Raw genomic sequence first — 19,267 nt, 5'->3', positions numbered from 1 at the left:
AGCTGTGTGTGTAGCAAAACTAGTAGCATTAGTGGCATCTCACTTGCAGAAAGTAGAACTGGCATCATTGCAATACCAGACTGAAATTCCATAGAGTGAAAACATCATTTATCAGATTCTATAAGCCCAAAAAACTTTGCAACATTTATCTAGCAGCCAAGATATATCCTCTCGGGCTTCGGTTGCTTTTTGCCTCGGCCCGCTATGTCATTAGTAAAACCTCTACCACCTTATCTCCCGTCAATGTTTGTGAACCCATTGTCTAGGTTGCTGAAACTGAACTCTCAGTGCTGGGAGCAGTGCAGACAAATGAATAGGTATTTTGTCATTTCACAGTCTCCCATGTCTTCCTCAGGTTGATTTGACCATTTTGGTGCTGGATGTGAATGACAATGCCCCGGTCTTCCAGAGGAGAGACTACGCGGTTACTGTCCCCGAGGATGTTGCCGTGGGAACCGAGGTGATACGCGTGTTGGCGACGAGCGCCGACATCGGACCCAACGCCGAGATCACCTACAACATCCGCTCAGGCAATGAGTTGGGAAAGTTCACCGTAGACAGAAAACTAGGTGAGCAGATTGTATTATTTATTTTATTTTTTTAACAATTAAGTGCATGCTTTGGTGAAATCTGACCACATAAATCAAAAGCCATACCAAAAACAACAACAAAGATGAGACAAAACCAGCTAAATTAAATCAAACATGTCCTGTGTTGTGTCTGTCAAGGCTCTATTTCAGTGGCTGATGATTTGGACTTTGAGGTGTGTAAGGACTACTACCTCACTGTTGAGGCCTGGGACAGCGGGAACCCTCCTCTTAGCACTGCTACCATGGTAACCATTGAGCTCATGGATGTCAACGACAACGCTCCGGCCTTCACTCAGGACATCTACAGTGTGCTGGTCAGCGAGGATGCGTCTGTCGGGCAGACAGTTACAAGGGTAACATTTGGAATTCAATTCGTCTCCAACCTTATATCGGTGTATCTGTCATTTTTATTCATTTATCTCGACTCTGTTTCTTTTAGGTGCTAGCAGAAGATCTCGACAGCCAGGTAAACGGGCGAATAACCTACTCCATCCTAAAAGGTGACCGCAGCAACCACTTCTGGATAGACCCCGTGGCAGGACTGCTCAAAGTCAATAAAAGGCTTGACAGAGAACTAGTAAGGATGATTTTTTTTTTAAGTGCAATATCTCATAAACCATCAATTGTAATTTTCTGGTTCGTGAGCACAGTCAGGACAAAAAAAAAAAAAGAAGTCAAAAAGTCCCATCAAGGTCAGCATCCAATGAAGTCTTATATTATGCAAGCATAACAGAGCCTGCCATATTGTCTGATGCATACAGATACGGCATTCACATCCTCTTCTGTCCTCTTCTATCTAGGTATCCAGGTACTCTTTGTCAGTGCAGGCGTTTGACAGCGGCTCTCCTGCCATGTCCTCCACCGTCGCTATCAACATCGACATCTCCGACGTCAACGACAACCCCCCCGTCTTCACTCCTCCCAACTCCACGGCTATAATACAGGTGAGCGTGTTTGTTCACTGCACGTATATGTTTGTTTGTTTGCCGTCTCAACTTCTCTCTCTCAATACTTCCAGCTCAACCAAGCTGCCGGCACCACCCTGCTGAAGCTGTCAGTGAGCGATAAAGACTCCCCTAGAAATGGCCCTCCCTTTGAGTTCCGCATCGTGTCAGGAAACGGGGGAAGTTTCTTCACTTTAGACCAAACTGGAACTCTGAGAACGAGCCGTGTGTTTGGCCCTGAAGCTCCCAGAGAATTCACTCTTGAAATCCAGGTTAGGAAATGTTTTTTTTTTTTTAACCAGTATTTTAAGGAAAGGTGGATTGACAAATACACTTTGTCAGCATGGTTACACTCACAGTCCGCTCTGGGAGCTGGCTATTACTCACACAGTCTTTCACTGGTAACTGCTAAGTCAGACAATTAGGACCATGAGTTTAGAAAAGCCACCTTGTTAATATAACTGCATTTCTATTATAGAGAGCCGTAGTTATACGGCGTATCTTGGAGTTAAAAGTTTCAACCCTTCTGTTTCTTTTGGGTTTTTGAACATCTCACTATAACTCTGTTTTGGTGTTTTAGGCAAGTGACTCTGGTAAGCCCAGGCTTACCACCTCCTCCTGGGTATTTCTGAGAGTCATTGGGAACAGTCAGTACAAGCCCACCGTCTCCCCACTGGAAATCTTCATTGTCATGGCAACAGATACCTTCCAGGGCGGCCCAATCAGTCGGATCTACGCGACTGACCGCGACCCCAATGACGTTCTGTCATTTACCCAGAAGCCTCAGCCCAAGAGCATGTTTAAGATCAACAGACAGGATGGCAGCATTGTAGCGCTGCCAGGACTGGAACCTGGCAGGTACAAACACAGCAAAAAACACACAGTAATATTAATATTGAAAACATTTGATGCTATCAAAGTGCTATACATTTTCTAATCCTCTCTCAGATACCAGATGAATGCTACAGTGAGCGACGGGCGCTTTGCTGTGATAGCTGATGTGTCAGTGCAGGTCGAGCAGGTGACGGATTTACTCCTACGCAATGCCCTGACGTTGCGATTCAACACACTGACCCCGGAGGATTTACTGGGTCGCTACCTGAACCAGATCAAACTAACTTTACGAGGAATAGCCGGCTGGAAATGGTCACCGGGACAGCAGGATCCCCTCCACATACTCAGCGTACAGCCGGTGATGGGTACATCGGACGTCGACTTGCTTTTGGCCATGGAGAGGCCTGAGACGTCGGGCAGCGGACGGGTGGGTGGGTTCTACTCACCGCAGGAGCTGTCTGCCAAGCTGGAGGAGGCGGCAGGACGGGGGCAGATTCGAGGCGTCCTGGCCGGGGCGGTGGTGGTGAGCAGCGCTTGTTCCGGGGAGCTGGAGTGCGGTGACCGGGTTTGCGAAATCATCCTGGTGATGGAGGGCGGCTCGCCTGTCACCTACAGCACAGAGAGGGTCAGCTTGGTGTCACCGAGGTTCAGCCGCACAGAGACCTGCACCTGCCCCGGTGAGCGCTGTGTTAATATTTGCACCAGCTCACATTGTCACTGTCTGCAATAAATTGTTCAAGCACATAGCCAGTATAGGTCAACAGAAGTGTCTGAATGTAGATGCATATGTTTTCCGACTTTGATATTGCGTCTTCTTGTACTTGATTAAATCTCGCACTTTGCTGTGAAAAGTTGGATGCTTAGAAGTAGTGCAATATTACCTATCTACAAAAAAAGAACAGATAACAGAGACAGGCATATATTACAAAGATGCACAAATACATTGAAGAATAAAATAAATGTAGAGGATTTTTTTTTTTTGTATTTGAAGACAGATTACTTTCTGACATCATAGTGGTATAATTTTCTAATATATATGTATCTGCCCCTTTCCAAACAGGAGGGACATGCCCCACCCCTGTAGAGCTCTGTGAAGGTCAGTCCTGTCCAGCAGATATGCAGTGTGTGCGTTCTGGTCCAACAGCGCCATCTGTCTGCCAGTGTCAGCCTGAGAGACTAGACGAGTGTGCAGGTAGGATTTGATTGGACCACTTTTGTGCATCTTATTCGAGTAAAAATGCGGATAATGACAGATTTTTCATTAGTTTCTTTGCTGTAACATGAAACCTTTCCCCTCTCTGTCTCTGTGTGCTGTAAACATGTAGGCCAAACTTCTCTGAGTTTCTCTGGGAACAGTTACATCAAGTACAGAGTGACAGAAAGTGGCCAGAGTGGCGAGATGAGGCTCGGCCTGAGGATCAGAACTCTCCAGAGAAGAGGAGTCATTATGTTCACGCGTGTTAACCCCTGTACCATGCTCAAGGTAAATGGTAAATGGACCGCGATTAAATAGCGTTTTTTTCTAAGTTAATGGGCAAATTGCCTTACAGTTTTGCTTCATCCAAGGTGCTGGTCTGCTTGTTTCACTACAGGAAGAAATACAAAGAGGGGTATTTCAATTGAAAATGAAAGATCAAAAGAATAACCCCAAAGATCTCATTTTTTTCCAATTTCTTCCACAGATTGAAGGTGGTCGACTCTGGTTTCAGCTGGACTGTGACAACACCCTTGGCATTATGGGCATCTCTGGCAGACCAATAAATGATGGCCTCTGGCACGCGGTCGCCTTGGAGCTGACTCGGAACTATACGCTGCTCTCATTGGATGATAGCTATGTGGAACGCCGTCGGGCTGCCCGAGCCCCTGTTCGTCTTTGGCCTCTGGCCTCCGATTCGTCGTTTTTCTTCGGGGCCCAAGTGAGGCCACAGAACACACAAGGCGAGAGGCCAAGCCCGGGACCGGGGAGAAGCCAGGGAGGAGCAGGATTTGGGGAGCGTGGAGTGAGGGGCCCTCCAAGAGCCCAGGACGGCTTCCAAGGCTGCTTGGGCTCGCTGATGCTGAATGGCAACGAGCTGCCACTTCAGAATAAGAGGAGCCGTTACGCCGAGATAGCCGGGCTCAGCGAGGTCAAGCTGGGCTGCGTGCTTTATCCAGATCCATGCGTCAGTCAGCCCTGCCTCAATGGAGCCATCTGCAGCAGCCTGCCCTCTGGAGGTGTGTGTACATGCGGATGACCATGTCAGTGTGTGTGGGTTAGTCGTTGTATAAATGAATTACATAAATACTTGTTGTGACATGAAACTAATTGTGACAGTTTGAGTCAATTTTTTTTATTTAGTTCTGACTTGATGGTGCAAAAGTAGCCATGAACCTATAGCTGTATATATTTAATCTGTTTACTTAAATATTCAGTCTCACACAAAAGAAATCACATTACTAAGATGATTTAATATTCCTGTTGTTTGTTAATATTTACGATGCTAAATATTATGTGAGACTTTTCACATCTCTGTCCAACAGGCTTCATGTGCAGTTGCAGCGTTGGATTCACTGGGGGCCGCTGTGAAATCGTACTGACATCCTGCATGCCAAACCCGTGCCAGAACGGTGGGGACTGCAAGCCTGTAGGCAGTGCATTCCTCTGTGGCTGTCCTCGAGGGCTCGGGGGACTTATGTAAGATAAAATAGCCCGCAATTACACATGCACACACTTTCAAGCCTTAATTACTGACTGTAACAACAGATGAATTGTGTTGTGATAAATTGTCCGTCCTGTTTAGACGGTATCGCCACAACGAAAGCGAGGGTAGGGATCATTTTGACACTGTAACACGTGCATCCCCCCTCTCATTCAAATGTGACAGAACATGCTTACAGCTAATCAAACACACACACACATACACACGCGCACATGTTTGTTAGCCCACATTAGTAACCCTGTACCCACTGTGTTGTTTTAGCTGTTATTGTGTGGGACAAATTAGTGGTTCTAATTTAATTCGGCATAATTTTGGTTGAAAAGCCTATAATCATTCTCTAGCTGCTGTCTTAATTACAGCTCAGTAATTGCCTTTAAAATAACCTCTCTGCTCATGTTGTTGTTAAGTCAAGCCACCACTAGAGAGCAGTTTCTCCTCAAAGTAGAACATGGGGTTGCCCTTTCATGTTTTTGACAAAGAGTGGGAAAAAATCTTTAGGGGGGAGTTGGAGGAAAATTCCACTTTAGTTGAATGAAAGTAAGATAAAAATGATCTTTTTTTTACTGCTAATGTTAAACAAAAATTTAACCCATTGTAAATCTTCTGCCATAAGGAAACAGCTGTTGAATGTAATTGGCTATGAAGTAGTTTTTTTCCTACAGATTGATGAATAATAACGACACGCTCAAATACATGTATTAGATAAAAAATAAAATAAAGTATATTCGGTCTGAAAATTTCCTGAAAATGCTGCCGTAAACTCAAAAACATAACAAATATAACACAATTTGCAGAATTCGACTTTTCTTTTTTAAAAAAAAGTAGGATATAAAGTATTCATTATGTAAAATATTCATGAGAGGATATCACTGGCCAGCACATCCAGGCCTTGATGAGTAAACTGCGTATACTTAATGACTCCCCACATTTTTATCATTTAAAGCAAGAAACTTTGGATAGTTGCACAATGAAGCTTCCTGCAAAAATGCTTTTTCTTCTTCCATCAGACCAACTCTTGCAAAGTGTTTTGAAAATCCCATCAAGGAGAAAAATAATTGAAAATAGAAATGCATGTATTTTCGATCCCCCTCACAGCAGGACGCCATGTTTGAAATGACAAGCCGAGATGAGCACGTACAGTATCTGTGTCGAGTAAAATTATGTTTGTGATTTTCGGTGGGAATTTGCGTCTTTAACAGCACGAGCCTGCGTGTTTTCGCATTTTGAGCGTACATCTGTGAATCAGAGCCACATAAATGAGGATCTGTAAAGATAACCCATTTGGTTTAGTAAAAAGAAAGGCCTTCTGAAAAGATTGTCTCCAAACTATTTACTTTCTTTCTCTCTTTTTAACTCTGTCACGCTTTCATCTTTCATTCTTCTCTTCCACTTTGATATAAATCATCCTAACTGCTCCCACGCATAGTAATTTACTTGTCCGTGCCTCTCCAGATGTGATGAGGATGTAAATGAGTGTGACCAGGACGAGTGCGGCGATGGAGGGGAGTGTGTCAACACATTTGGGTCATTCTACTGTAACTGCTCAGAAGGCTACGAGGGTCAGTTTTGTGACGATCAGGCTCCCGGCGATCCGGATGACGACACGCAGGTATAGTATGAACTGCACTTGAAAATGCAATTATGTAGGAGCAAATATTTAGGTATATACTCAAGTATAATCAAAAAAGAAGTCTAGCGTTTCACATTGCCATTTCTGCATTCAGCTTGCACCTAATTGGACTTGGCATACACAGTGAAGCTGTTGAGAATTTTGAGTGTACAGCGGCCTCCTGGAAGGCTTATTCACCAGCTTGGTATCTTTGTCTCCGCAGTAGATGAATGCGAGTGTGGTAATGGGTAAATCACGGTTTCCATTTGAAGTTGTCACGCTCTTGACTTTTATTGTGAGCTACATACCTTATATTGAAACTGTAAAGCCAATTAATGTTGCACATTGCAAGAAGGAAGGTGCTTTCATTATTCCCCAGAAGACTGTAATCCGCAGATAAGTAACCTTAGTTGACAAAATTTATTAGGCTGCCTTTACAACCAAACGTATGCGTTAACTTTGTTTGCTGTTGGAACCATTTGAAGTCATCTATTACTGGAAATAATGCTGAAGAAAAGTTTAACTTTTTCTTACTGGAGCCTATTCATTACATATTCTGTGGTATTAATCATTTTCATTCGAAATGCAAGACCAGAAATGGGATAGTTGTAATCCTGCAGTAGTGAGTTGATAAAAACTGGAAATGTTTCCAGTTGTAATGAATCCAATGTATTAATGCTTTTTATTCATAACACTTTTTGCTGGTTGTCTTTTCAGCATGTGATTTGTCGATTTACATCATCCTCCTAGAAGTAACAGGCAGCTACACTGTGTCCTCATTTACTATCATTCACATATGGCTCTGACTCATTTAAAATGAATCTCTCCTAACCTTTTAAGACTGAGCGGAGGAAATTATTTGTACCTTGACACCCATTTCTTATAACCTTTTTTAGAAAAAGGTTAACCATGCCAACAGGTGTAGAGTTTCTCAACAAGTTGCAGATATTATATAGTTCATTATCTGAATAGAAGAGAATCCCCAAACCTGGCCCTCTGTTCTTCCACCAGGCAGTGATGGTGTATTAATTCCTATGTTTTCAATAAACATACTGCGTGTACGTTTTTATGATTTTTCTTTTCATGCTGCCCAGGCTGAGCCTCTGTCTTACGTCGGACCAGGCGAGATAATTGGCATCGGGGTCCTTGCCTTTGTCATCATTTTCCTCCTCATACTCTTCGTCGCCTTCAGGAAAAAAATCAAATTCAGGAAAGACTCGGACCCGGGCCCAGGGACTCAGGCTGTGATGGGTATCTCGGCTATTTCCACCGAAGCTAGCTACATGCTGCACAAGACTGGCATGGGCACCGAGGGGATTGAGTTCAAAGCCGTGCGTGTGTCGGGTTCACCGGGAACCACGAGCACCTATGGCGAGGTGGGAGGCAGCACCGGGGGGCCTCCCCAGGTCATGGTGCGACCCACTGCCCACTCCCCACTACCCGGAGGATTGGGCAACCAGGGCATGAGGGGTGGAGACGGTGACAAAGCCACTTCCAGTGAAGGAAGTCAGGTGTGCAAAAGTGCTCGTGGGCACATGTTAATGACTTCAATTTTATTTCTGTCTCCCGTATCGTAATGTGACCATCAGCTTACTGGACTGGCAGGTTTTGTCATGGCAGTTTCAGTTAAGGGAAATAATATGATGAAACTGGGACAAATCAAAAATTAAATCAATATTTCCACATTGCTACTAATAAGAAAGTCATGGTTGATATGATCTTTGAGGAAAACACATTCATGGCTAGACTGTTATGTTATTTAAATGTCCTGCAGCCTCTATGATGAGAACATAAAAGTGTTATTATGAAACTGCAATAATGAAAATCCCACGTAATATCAATTTATATCATAGTCAATATTTATGGTGTAACTGCATATCTTTTCCATCATCTCTATAATTCAGTTAAACCCCTTTTATTCTCTGAAATGGATTCAGAACCTTATTCCCTGTATGACTCCTATTCTTGCAAACAGCCAATGGGACAAACAACCACAGTGTACCTGAGAAAAGGTACACGGGCTCCACAGCTGAGTACAAAAAACAGTACTTCTAGTGCGGGAACTGAGTGAATTGGGTTTTGATATAACGGAAAATGTGGGATGATTAAATTCCCAGCATTTACTGTTGAACAGCCACGGTATTATATGGACAGAAAGCTTACAGGATAAAGTATTTTCTCATTTATTTTCTCATTTAAATCCACCATGTGTAAAATTAGAAAAATTGGCGCCACCAAGTGGTAGCATTAAAACGGGTTCCAACGATGGCTGTGACCAACTTGGCGGGGGGGCACTGAGTTAAATGGGCCGAAAGCAGTAATCTACACAAATGTTCCTGAGGATTGTTTGACTTTTCTACAAACAGAAACATATGCCACCAGAACAATTTAAAAGTCAGTGGCTTTAACTGCGAATTTCGGATAATTAAAAGTTAGTATAAGTTTGGTGTTGTATTTCATTTTTAAAGCTGGCTACCTAATTCAATTAAACGGCTGAGCACTGTAGGTTCAAGCAAACATTACTCAAACAAAACCAAAAGGGCATTTGCAGGGGACTATATAGGGTGGCAGATTTGGTACGCTAATGAGATTTCATGGCAGCAGATTGATGTATGCAGGGTTTGCTCAAAATAAGCAGTACCTTTGTTCATTATAATGAAAAAACATGGTACCAAGCCAATGCAGTTGCACTCTAATAGGCTGGTAATTGTTTTTGGGAAATAATAGAATTCTGTGGCACAGAGGAATGTGTTACATCGGCACTACAAAAATAGATTTTTGCAGAATTTGCAGCCCTATTGATGCACCGGTCGGCTGATGTTGGTTGAACTCAGATATATCGCTATATTGACATGCAGATATGAAAAGTTTTGATCTTTGATTTTTGGGTTGATTTAGAAATGGTGCCATCACATAGTTTGTCCAGCAGAACAGCCCTGACTCTATTGTTTACAGGAGTTTTAGCACTCTTTGCAGCACATGTAGCAGAAGATGGTGCGGAGCCAAGCTGTGAATTGCTAACTGGTTTGGGAAATACATTAATTCAATTGAACGATAACATACATACAAACATATATATTTATATTTACATGTATGTAAGGATGTCATAATGCTTTGACCACTAAAAATCTGCATTGGCTGCCCCCAAAAATCAAATTTCACTCAGGCTCTAGTAGGATTGATTCATCACCAGCCGTACTAAGTATTCTACATATTTTCTTCTGTCCCTGCAGTTGAGCAGCTTCATCTCAGACCTGTCCAGCGTCCGAGGCGTGGCCAACAGGAGGGGCATTGCGGTCTGCAGCGTGGCGCCCAATCTCCCCTCGGCATCGGCCCGTCGCTCAGAGCACAGTCCGGCCCACAAAGTGTCCTGGGAAGGCGAAGAAATGAGAGAGAAAGCGCTGGAAAGGGTTAGAGATGAGAGAGAGGAGGAGTGGGGGCAGAGAGCTTTTGAGTTGGAGAGAACACAGAGGGATAACAGTCCACAGGGTAAGACAGCGACAGCGTGCATGCACAGATGGACGCTCACGAGCACACACAGCTTCTAACCTGATCAAAAAGGCACAGAGTAAAGAGGCCATGAACTCATTGTGTTATACCCATACTGCCATCTTCACTGAGAGAGCTTATTTCACAGTGATCTATGCCTTTTGATCACACACATCAAAGAAAATGGCCCAGAGTAAGCAAGAGTGCTTAAAAAGTAATGTTTTTATTTTGCTATCATTTCATTTGAGTGGTGCTATTTGCTTCTTGGGGAAACTAAATGATAATGCAACTTTATGTTTCCCTGCTGAAATTGGCAATTATGTCCTCCTGTATCAAGATAACTCTCTTACATCTCCTGTGCACTTCTGTTTGAATGGTCAGGGTAATCAGCCGGAAGTGATGTCCTGTGTTCTTGTCCTACTTTTGCTTGAAAAAGTTAAGTAAAATCAAAGTTGCTGGAGCACTTCCACACAAAGAAAGTCAACTTTCTCGCCAAGTTTTCGCCCATTTTTCTATCCAAGTTTCCCCTCCTGTATACCCTTTGAGATCCGAGGGGGCAACAAACCGGAGGAGACCAGTAAGACGCTGTCAGATAATTAAACTTCAGTCTGATATTTAGCTGCCAACACTGTCAACACCGAGACGACGGTTCACATTTCTCTGTCAATGAAATAACCGCGTTGCATTTTTAGCGCTAAGGTACACGTCAGATACTTCGATTCTCTGTTCAACCTGTTGTTTGAATAATACAGCTTCCAGTGGGAACTTCCTGCCTGTTAATTATTGATTTCTTCCTGTGGGAATGGGAAATGGGCTATTTTATTGTTTTGGTCCCCCGCTGAGTGTAGACAGAAAAAAGAAAAGCACGTGCCCCCGAGGCTCGCAGTTACACCACAGTACATTAATTAAAACCGCGATGACGCATATAGCGAACTAATATCCAGATTATTGTGTTAATTACTCCTGTGTTAACTGCCAGTTGAACTAATCAATTGGAAGCAGTTTAGTTCCTTATTTACAGCACAACAACCACAAATGATGAATATTTTAATACATGGGCACAAGTCAATACATGAAATACTAAATAACAAGGCGGCATATTGGTCATTTTCTGGCACTACCTGCTCCGTCATGAATAAATAACATGCAATGAATAATTAAACACTTGGAAAATAGTCTATGAACAAATCAGGCCCATATATTGCTCAGTTTTTGGCAATAGTGCTTTCAAAAGCAGGATGTCTCGTGGAGTAAGCCCTCTCAGTGAACGTTTACTGTACCAATTACAGGACGGATTACAGAAAGCAATTTGATGTTTTGGTTGCTGAAAAGAAAATGGACTTAAAAGCTGTTGTAGCTTAGGACTGGGCCTATGTTTGGTTTGTTGTTTTTGATAATAAGTTTTCTTAATTAAAATGTTGTAAACTGCTCCGGATGGAAAAATTAGAAAATTAATGGAAAAAGTGAAGGGAGCCAAACCAAACCTACTTGTGTTTAATTAAGTCACATTAAAACTTAATTCAGTTTAATTAGACATTTTCCAGAATTGTAATGTGAAAATTTAGTTTTTCAAGTTTGATGGTATTAGATATTACACAATGAAAGATAAAAGAAAATGAAAATGAGGATTCTCCCCCCCATGCCTCTTACAAAAGGGGAATTGAAGGGGGGTTTAAAAAGTTTTGGGCCAGGGGGATGAGAATATGGTTTGGCTGATCGTTAGTGGGTGGATTACAGTAGAGGCTGGGTCTGTAGCTTTAGACATGGCTGCCAACGTTGGCACATGGCGGCATAATCACCGGCATAATAATGAACAAGTGTGTGCAAGAAAAGAAAATACGTAAAAAAGAAACACTGAAAAATGTTACTTTTTTCCAAAAACTTGATTATGTTGAGTGTCCCCTCGCCTGCATCCCGAATTAGACTGGTGGCTGCTGCACTGTCTTTCTTATTTAGTTTGATTGATGGTGCTGCCTTACTGCTCACGTTCCCACAGGAGCATTTCACTTGTTCCATAGGCACTGGACCATGACCACGTAGCTTGGGCTCAGAAAGCTAAAGTTGATGTCCAGACAACCTGGCCCTCGTGGACATGGTTGTGGAATACAGTTTTGGTTATAAGATGGGTTCAGGCTCAGAATGCCTGCTCGCCAAATATACAGCGAAACGCACGGTTTAAGAGTATTTCTGAAAACTGCAAAATAGCACGTCAGTGTTTTTTAAAAACTGTAAAATAGTGCTGAGTGTGGTTTTAAAGTTTCAGATGCTGCGCTAATACAAAACCCTAGTTTTGGCGCTGATACCAAAATAATACTCTTTTCAATAGCTTTGTTAAATAAAAAGAGACAAGAAAAGAGTTTTTCTTCTTTCCATTTTTCTACCTGACAAAATATGTCTCAGTGCATCATTGTTCATTGTGCCTTAATATAAGCCTGCTGTACAAGAACTTGCATAGTCTCAAATTCACAATGTTACAATTTAGATGAGGAAATATCTCGTCAAGACTAAGAATCCTAAGCCTGCTATGCCTATCAGTGATACCCAGTTGCACACATTAAGACTGGTACAAAGTGTATTCAGCAGAAAAGGCAGTCAACTCTTTTCACTTTCATTTATTTTTTTTGTTTTTTTCCTATTTGTTCCACCTATCGACTTAAAGCCTTTTTAGTTTTGCCAGAAGTTTCTCACAAGTTACTTTTAATCACATCAGCAAAGCTGCCACTTTCTATTTCCAAGCAGTTTTATTTTGCAAATAGAATTGTTTTTAGAGGCCATGATTTCTGCTCCGCTGGTCCTCTGTATCTCTCTCCCAATTTGAACAATAATGTGAAACCAGGCGTTTTATTGCTGCTAGATTAGAGCACCTGGCAGAGCTGTATACCTGTCTCTCGGCTTAACAGATCGTGTTGCAGACAGTCTTCAAGTCATTGTGACACCCTGCGCTGGCCCTCTGGCAGATGTTTGACAACCAATCACTAAGAGGCAATTCCAAGTGATTTGAAGGAATACTACTCTCCAAATAACTGAACAGTGCCAGGGATCACACTGACTTAAAAGAATCTGTTTATTTCAAATTGTGCTCCCACAGACATTCAGAAAAAGTCACACTGGAGATCTTAAGACTGGCAGAATTTTCCTAATATAATTTATTCTGATTTGTTTGCAAAAAAATAAAAAAATCTATCATTTTTGTACCATAGAAGAGGAGCTCTGATTACTGCAGTGTGAACAGCAGGGCCAAACCAACTCTTCGCGATCTTCACACAGCCCCACTTCTTTCCACCCCTCGCCTGCTGCTGATGAACTTTGTAATGCGATTCGATGTGCTTTGGGATGTATTTTTCCAATCTACTTGTTGTTTTGAGAAGTTGCACAAGCAACTCTGTGGACTTCACCCTCCATAATACCTCCAGCTGGTGCAGATGGCATTAAATGAACCGACCTGGAGCTGCAGTGGCTGCACTGGGATTTGTTGAAAGTGCTGTACTCCAGTTTCTAAAGCAGTGAGGCAGCCTTCAACATAATTTCATTCAGAGCATACTGCAACTTAAATTGCCTTTAGGTGTGAATAGTTTAGTGAGAAGTGTGTGAGTGACGGATTTCGTCACTGGCAGATATTTGATCACTGTAATCATTTCATTCTGGTTGTGAAATGACCCCTTTGTACGATATCTTCATTCTGAACAAGCCCGCCTGAAGCTTTAGCGGTCCGAGTTAACCAAACCAAGTGCCTATTTTAATCAAGAGGGTATTAAAAAGTCTGCAGCTTTGTAAAATACCCACTCGATTTGGGTAACTCGGACTACAAATTCAAATAAGGTGAAGCCAAGCATTCAATAACTCTTGAAATCTACATATAGGAATCATTGTTGTATGAAGACAGACTTAAAAATCTGTCTGTCGGTTAAAATTTCATACCGGCTCAACGGTTTTTCTTTCACTTTGAGAGGCAGATGTTGATGTGAATATTTGTGTTAATGCATTAGATGTGTCAGAGCTGGTGGATGAAGTGGCGTGTCTCTCGGACTCCACCTCGGAGGATCACTCGCTCAGTTCCTACACTTCCGAGTCCTTCGATGACAACGGTAAGGCTGCTAAAACGCACAAAACAACCCACAACATTTTGCACTCCTTAATCTCTCACAAGCACAAAAGGCTGGAAACCACTGCTGTAAATACCATTCCCTGAATGCCTGGCACTATAATGCATTAACTGTAAGCAAGCAAACAATAGACCAGCGGAAATGTTTCATGGAAGGTACCTTCATGCACTCAAATCCATACATCAAAGGCAAATATACAGGGCCTTCTGTGAAAGGAAAAACATCATCTCCTTTTTTTTTCTGAAAAACTTCTCGAGAATTCTGTAGGATGCCTTTTTCCCAGATAACTCGATACCATTGATCTTTCCTCAGCTAAGTATAAGGAAGTCAAACACTCTAATGATCATGTGTGCGTGCATGTGTGGGGTTGTGTTCCTGAGACAGAGAATCCATGTCGATGCTTTCTTTCCTGTCTAATTAGTGGAGCGCCGAAGAAAAGAGTTCTCATGTGTCTCACTCTCCCTTATAAAACACATGTCACATGTATGGAAATGTGCTGGTGAGATTAAACATGCCTCCTTTGTGTTCTCAACGCATGTGCACACACATGCTCGCACACATTCCCCATATCATCTCAGTTACACTGAAAACATGAAACTATATCCTATTCATAAATACACTGACATTGTCTCTGCTCTTGTTCTTCTCTTCTTTGTGTTCTGCCCAGCCTCCATAGTGACAGTCATACGTCTTGTCAATGATGCTGTTGATGATATTGAAAGTGAAGGTATGAAAGAAAATCTTTTGTTAACTCCTCTATGTCTTTTGTGTCTGTCTTCTGACGCCAAAATGTTTGTTCAGTGCTGGAGCACAAAGATACAATATACTGTACTGATTGCAGCCTCCTCTCTGCTGCTCCGTCCCCTTTCTTATTGAGAATAAAAACATTCTGCTTAGATTTCTAATATTTTTGTCGGTTTCTGACACCGGATCTGTCCGTGTTTCAATTTTTCCCCTTTGGTTTCTGTGTTGTTTGCCTCAGTCTTTCTCTGACTTTCGCTTTCTCGCTCTCTTTGTAGTGTCAAACATGGACAAAGAACAGCGGCGGAACAGCCCTGGTGAGTGAGATGCAAAGCAGCTGAAAAACACTGTATGAACTTGCCATCCTTTTGACTCAATTTCTCAAGCTGTGATCCCAAAACCCAACCTTTTACTTGCACTACATTATTCTCTCCTAATACTTTTATCAGACCCCATACAGTATGGATTACCATCTCTGTTTGTGCCATTATCTTGTTTCCAGACTTTCAATGTAAATCAAGACTTCCAGTTTATAGTTTTTCGACCTTGAAGGTCAAGAAGAATAACTACAGACTGATAGGTTGTATTGTTGGGAATCCAGCAAGAAGCACAGAACATTCAAGAAGCAGACATCTCATTGTTGATTTTGGTCAGTTAAAATAAAGGATTGCCTACATGCAACACATTTCCAATGAAAGCCACAGTTTGGTACTTAAAAAAAAAAAAGCATTTGGTCAAAAATATTCCAGAGCTATTATATACAGTAAATAAAATAATTTGAGTTATGATGACAGTTAAATTGGGTTCAGTAGTCCTCGTGCCAAGCAAAGCAAAGCTTTCACTGCGGCCTTTTAGAGAGTCTCGGTGGATTTTAGGGCCACTTTGAGCCAAGTCTCCCATCTGCACACAACAGTGGAGGCGAAGGCAGCTTCAAAAGCTTTCTTTCTTTTTTTTTTTTGCACTAAATGTGGAATCATTTACAGTCTGACCGCTGACTTTCCGTTATTGCAACAAATGCTTGGTTTTCCTTTTAAAAAAAAAACAAATCAGGGTAATCATGATCCAGTTGCACCTATCCTATAAGATCTGCATGTCCCTGGGTGTTGCTTGTGCTACACTCTTACAATCAATATTAATTGGCTCATAGTTACCAAGTCTGTTTGTTCTCAGTTGCATGTAATTTACTAGGTCTACAAAGCACTTCATTACTTACCCAGAGCAAGGCTGTGTTTATGCCTCTGTCACTGCCAGCCTACTGGAGCAGAGGCAGCTTTATATCAGACAGAGAGAATTACATGATGATTGAAATTGTTGTCCAGTTGGTTGTTCCAAATAGCTCACTGGGTTCAGTATTTTGTGTTGATTTAATGTACACCTATTTTGTTTTCTCCTTTTTCTATAGATGTTGTCATATGTTTATTCTTAAGTAAAGAAAGGTGACAGGACAAAAATCTGATTTATAATGAGGTGAACAGTATTTGTGTCTGCTGTTCTGAAATAGGACCATTAGACATTTTATCTCTATTTTGCTATATTATTAATGGTGGTTGCATGAGATTCCATTTTGTGTTTGTGAGTACAATTACAGTGTGCATGTGCACATGTATATTATGTGTTGTCAATTTTGTTTGTGGGTGTTTTTGTCTGTTTACATGTATCAGTGATGTGCTAAATGGCTCTCAGCCAGCCTCCCATTATCTAGTGTGTTTTTCTTCTCTGTCATAATTCACTACGTCTCTTGCAGTGTCTGTGTCAGCTGTTTTTTTGTTGGTTTTTTTTTTGGTGAGACTTTCATCATCAAAGGTTTCTTGTCCCATGAGATATTTGTTTTGTTTCCCACTCCATTGACAGCAAGTCGCCACCTGCAGAGCAAAGATGAGATTTGTGTAGAGTTCATCAAAGAGTACATTGTGGATTGTAAGAGCATTTATTTTTCTCCCCCCCCCCTTCCTTAATTTGAAAGTATTTCAATTAGAGGTTTCAGCAGCATGGCATGGCTGTGAGAACTCCCGAATGCTTTGTGGTTTGTTGGCACGTGAGTCTATTAGGTATCTCTGTCCACACATGTGTCATGCATTAGGAGCTGGCACTACCCAGCCCATTAATGAAGTCTAGTCTCCATCCTACACAGAGGGTGACTTCTCTGGCTCCTCACTTCATCAATATGATATTTTTTTTCACTCACAGCTCATTAACCTAACGATAAATTATGCAACCTGCATGCTGTAGTTTGTAGGAAGTAGTTGTGGATTAGTGGGGAGTTCTATGTCAGTCCATTTAGCAGCAGCATGAACTGAAATATATTTGTAAAAAAAAGGAATCTTGTCGACTGATTTTATTTGCACATTAGTAAATAGTAAATGAGAAATGGAACAATTATGCAACATAAACACACAGGAGAAACTCCAGCGAACACATAGTAAGCCCCATAGTGACACAGTAAGAAACAAAGCCATTCACGAGCCTCCTGCCGCATCCGACACACAAACTCTCAAATATGCAGCACACATGCACACAACAACCAAGCAGCACTTTTCTGCAAAAATAAACCAGATCAAGGAGATGAAATAATAAGCACAGGAAACACTAAAGAGGAGGAAAAAATAGAAACAAACAACAACAAGGCAGGTTAGAAACATGCAATTCATGAATGAAAATTGGCCGGCATACTTAATTTTAAGCGAAGGAAGTTTGCTTAATAGGAGGCAGTAAATTCCAGATTCTGGCACCTTGTGTTTGCGGTTTTACACCTCGAGATAACTGTTGTGGCTTTACAAGGGCAGAGATGGAATCTGCAGGGATTTGAGTAATTGTGAAAATCTTCAGATCAGTCCTGCAGTAACTGAGGCACAGAAGCATGCTCACTGGTGTCACCTTACTTTACCTCCCATAGATAAGATTGCAATGATACTGTTGTTTTAGAAGTGAAGTTGATTTATTGATGTGGCACCTTTCGCCGGCTGATCCTATTAGAAAGATAATCTCTTTCTTCCTCACTTTCCTGTGAAATGCAGAGAGGCTGTTTGTAACACACACACACACACACACACACACACGCTCAAGTGAGAACTACATACTTCCAGTGATTTAGTAGTGATTGTTTGTCCAGGGAATAAAGCCTCGGGCTCCTAACACAGAATGTTAACTCAGATCCCTTTCTTAACTCTCCATTAAATCACACAGTTTGCCACTGAACCTTTTCCAAACTGTTAAAAAGATATTTTTTTATTCTTTCTAACTGTCTTTTCTTTTCAGCATACCGCTGGGAGTCTTCCTGTCAGACTTCGAGCTGGTTGTCACCATCCCGTCTCCGTCCGCCGGAGGTAGGATCCCATTACGACCTCAGTGACACTCAGCAGAACATCAGACGTGGAGGGAGCACGCGCTCTCTCCAGCTGGACTACAGAGTGATGGGCTACAGTGGTGACAGAGGCTGTGAGGTGGGACAGGAAACCAGGAGGAGAACCTTCCAGTGGGAGAGGAATCAGTCTGGCGAGTGGGAGAAAAAGCAAACCCTGGAAACGGAAGAAACGAGGAGGCAGGGTGCAGAAGGGAAGAACGCGGGAGGCGTCAGGAGCAGAGACATGGGGGCCCACCTGGAGCACCAGCACCACGGCCACGACAGCTGCGAAGACAGCTCCTCGCCTGTTTACGAGGAGTACCAAGAGTCCGGGCGTGATCCAGAGCAAAACGAAGACACCGAGAGCCTTTATGACACTCTACCCCCAACCCGGCGAGCCTACGAAGGATACCCATCAAGCCCCCCGGGCCTCAACCTGCACCCGGCTCAACTCCTGCCCCCCCTCAGGGCCTGGGACCTACAGACAGGCGAATGGAGGGGATCGCAGGAGGATGGCGGCGGGCTTGGCTCCAGCGGCCTGGCAGGCTCCGGGGATGAGCTAGAAAGACTACTGAACCTGGTGTCGCTCAGAGCCAGGAGAGCCACGCGAATAAACAGAGCTTCGACTGGATCTGAACCGGCAACAGGCTGGGAGGGATTTAAATGAGCACACAGGACTGTTTATAACAAATAGATTTAATAATCCTTTATAAATTACAGAGAGGCAGTGATCCTCTGTGATTATACTTGACATTTATGATACGCCACCATTGGTCCACCACCTAAAAATAATTGAACAAGAATATTACCATATGTACTTTTATGATCCCGCATTATTATCCCGGCGTAAACAAGCAGTAATCCACCACCGATCCCCTGGCTCACTTATAAGCTGGAGGAACAAGAGGAAATATATAT

At 42.5% G+C, this 19,267-nt stretch overlaps 1 protein-coding gene across 1 annotated transcript in view; it reads left to right on the top strand.

Annotated features, from left to right (window-relative positions):
- fat3b (FAT atypical cadherin 3b) overlaps positions 1-19,016 on the top strand; it is a 64,245-nt gene extending 45,229 nt beyond the window's left edge. The window contains exons 34-51 of the mRNA XM_008277894.1: positions 356-569; positions 729-943; positions 1,030-1,167; positions 1,391-1,534; positions 1,609-1,806; positions 2,115-2,392; positions 2,483-3,045; positions 3,429-3,560; positions 3,694-3,851; positions 4,051-4,582; positions 4,889-5,042; positions 6,520-6,676; positions 7,771-8,187; positions 9,910-10,165; positions 14,152-14,250; positions 14,936-14,995; positions 15,288-15,326; positions 18,265-19,016. Of these exons, the coding sequence (XP_008276116.1) occupies positions 356-569; positions 729-943; positions 1,030-1,167; positions 1,391-1,534; positions 1,609-1,806; positions 2,115-2,392; positions 2,483-3,045; positions 3,429-3,560; positions 3,694-3,851; positions 4,051-4,582; positions 4,889-5,042; positions 6,520-6,676; positions 7,771-8,187; positions 9,910-10,165; positions 14,152-14,250; positions 14,936-14,995; positions 15,288-15,326; positions 18,265-19,016 (4,506 nt within the window). The remainder of the gene's footprint in view (positions 1-355; positions 570-728; positions 944-1,029; positions 1,168-1,390; positions 1,535-1,608; positions 1,807-2,114; positions 2,393-2,482; positions 3,046-3,428; positions 3,561-3,693; positions 3,852-4,050; positions 4,583-4,888; positions 5,043-6,519; positions 6,677-7,770; positions 8,188-9,909; positions 10,166-14,151; positions 14,251-14,935; positions 14,996-15,287; positions 15,327-18,264) is intronic.
- Positions 19,017-19,267: the final 251 nt, after the last annotated feature.

This window comes from Stegastes partitus, unplaced genomic scaffold, assembly GCF_000690725.1.
Source record: "Stegastes partitus isolate 25-593 unplaced genomic scaffold, Stegastes_partitus-1.0.2 Scaffold109, whole genome shotgun sequence".
Classification (NCBI taxonomy): domain Eukaryota; kingdom Metazoa; phylum Chordata; class Actinopteri; family Pomacentridae; genus Stegastes; species Stegastes partitus.
Note: the sequence above shows the minus strand (reverse complement) of the source record. Positions and strands in the feature narration are given on the sequence as shown.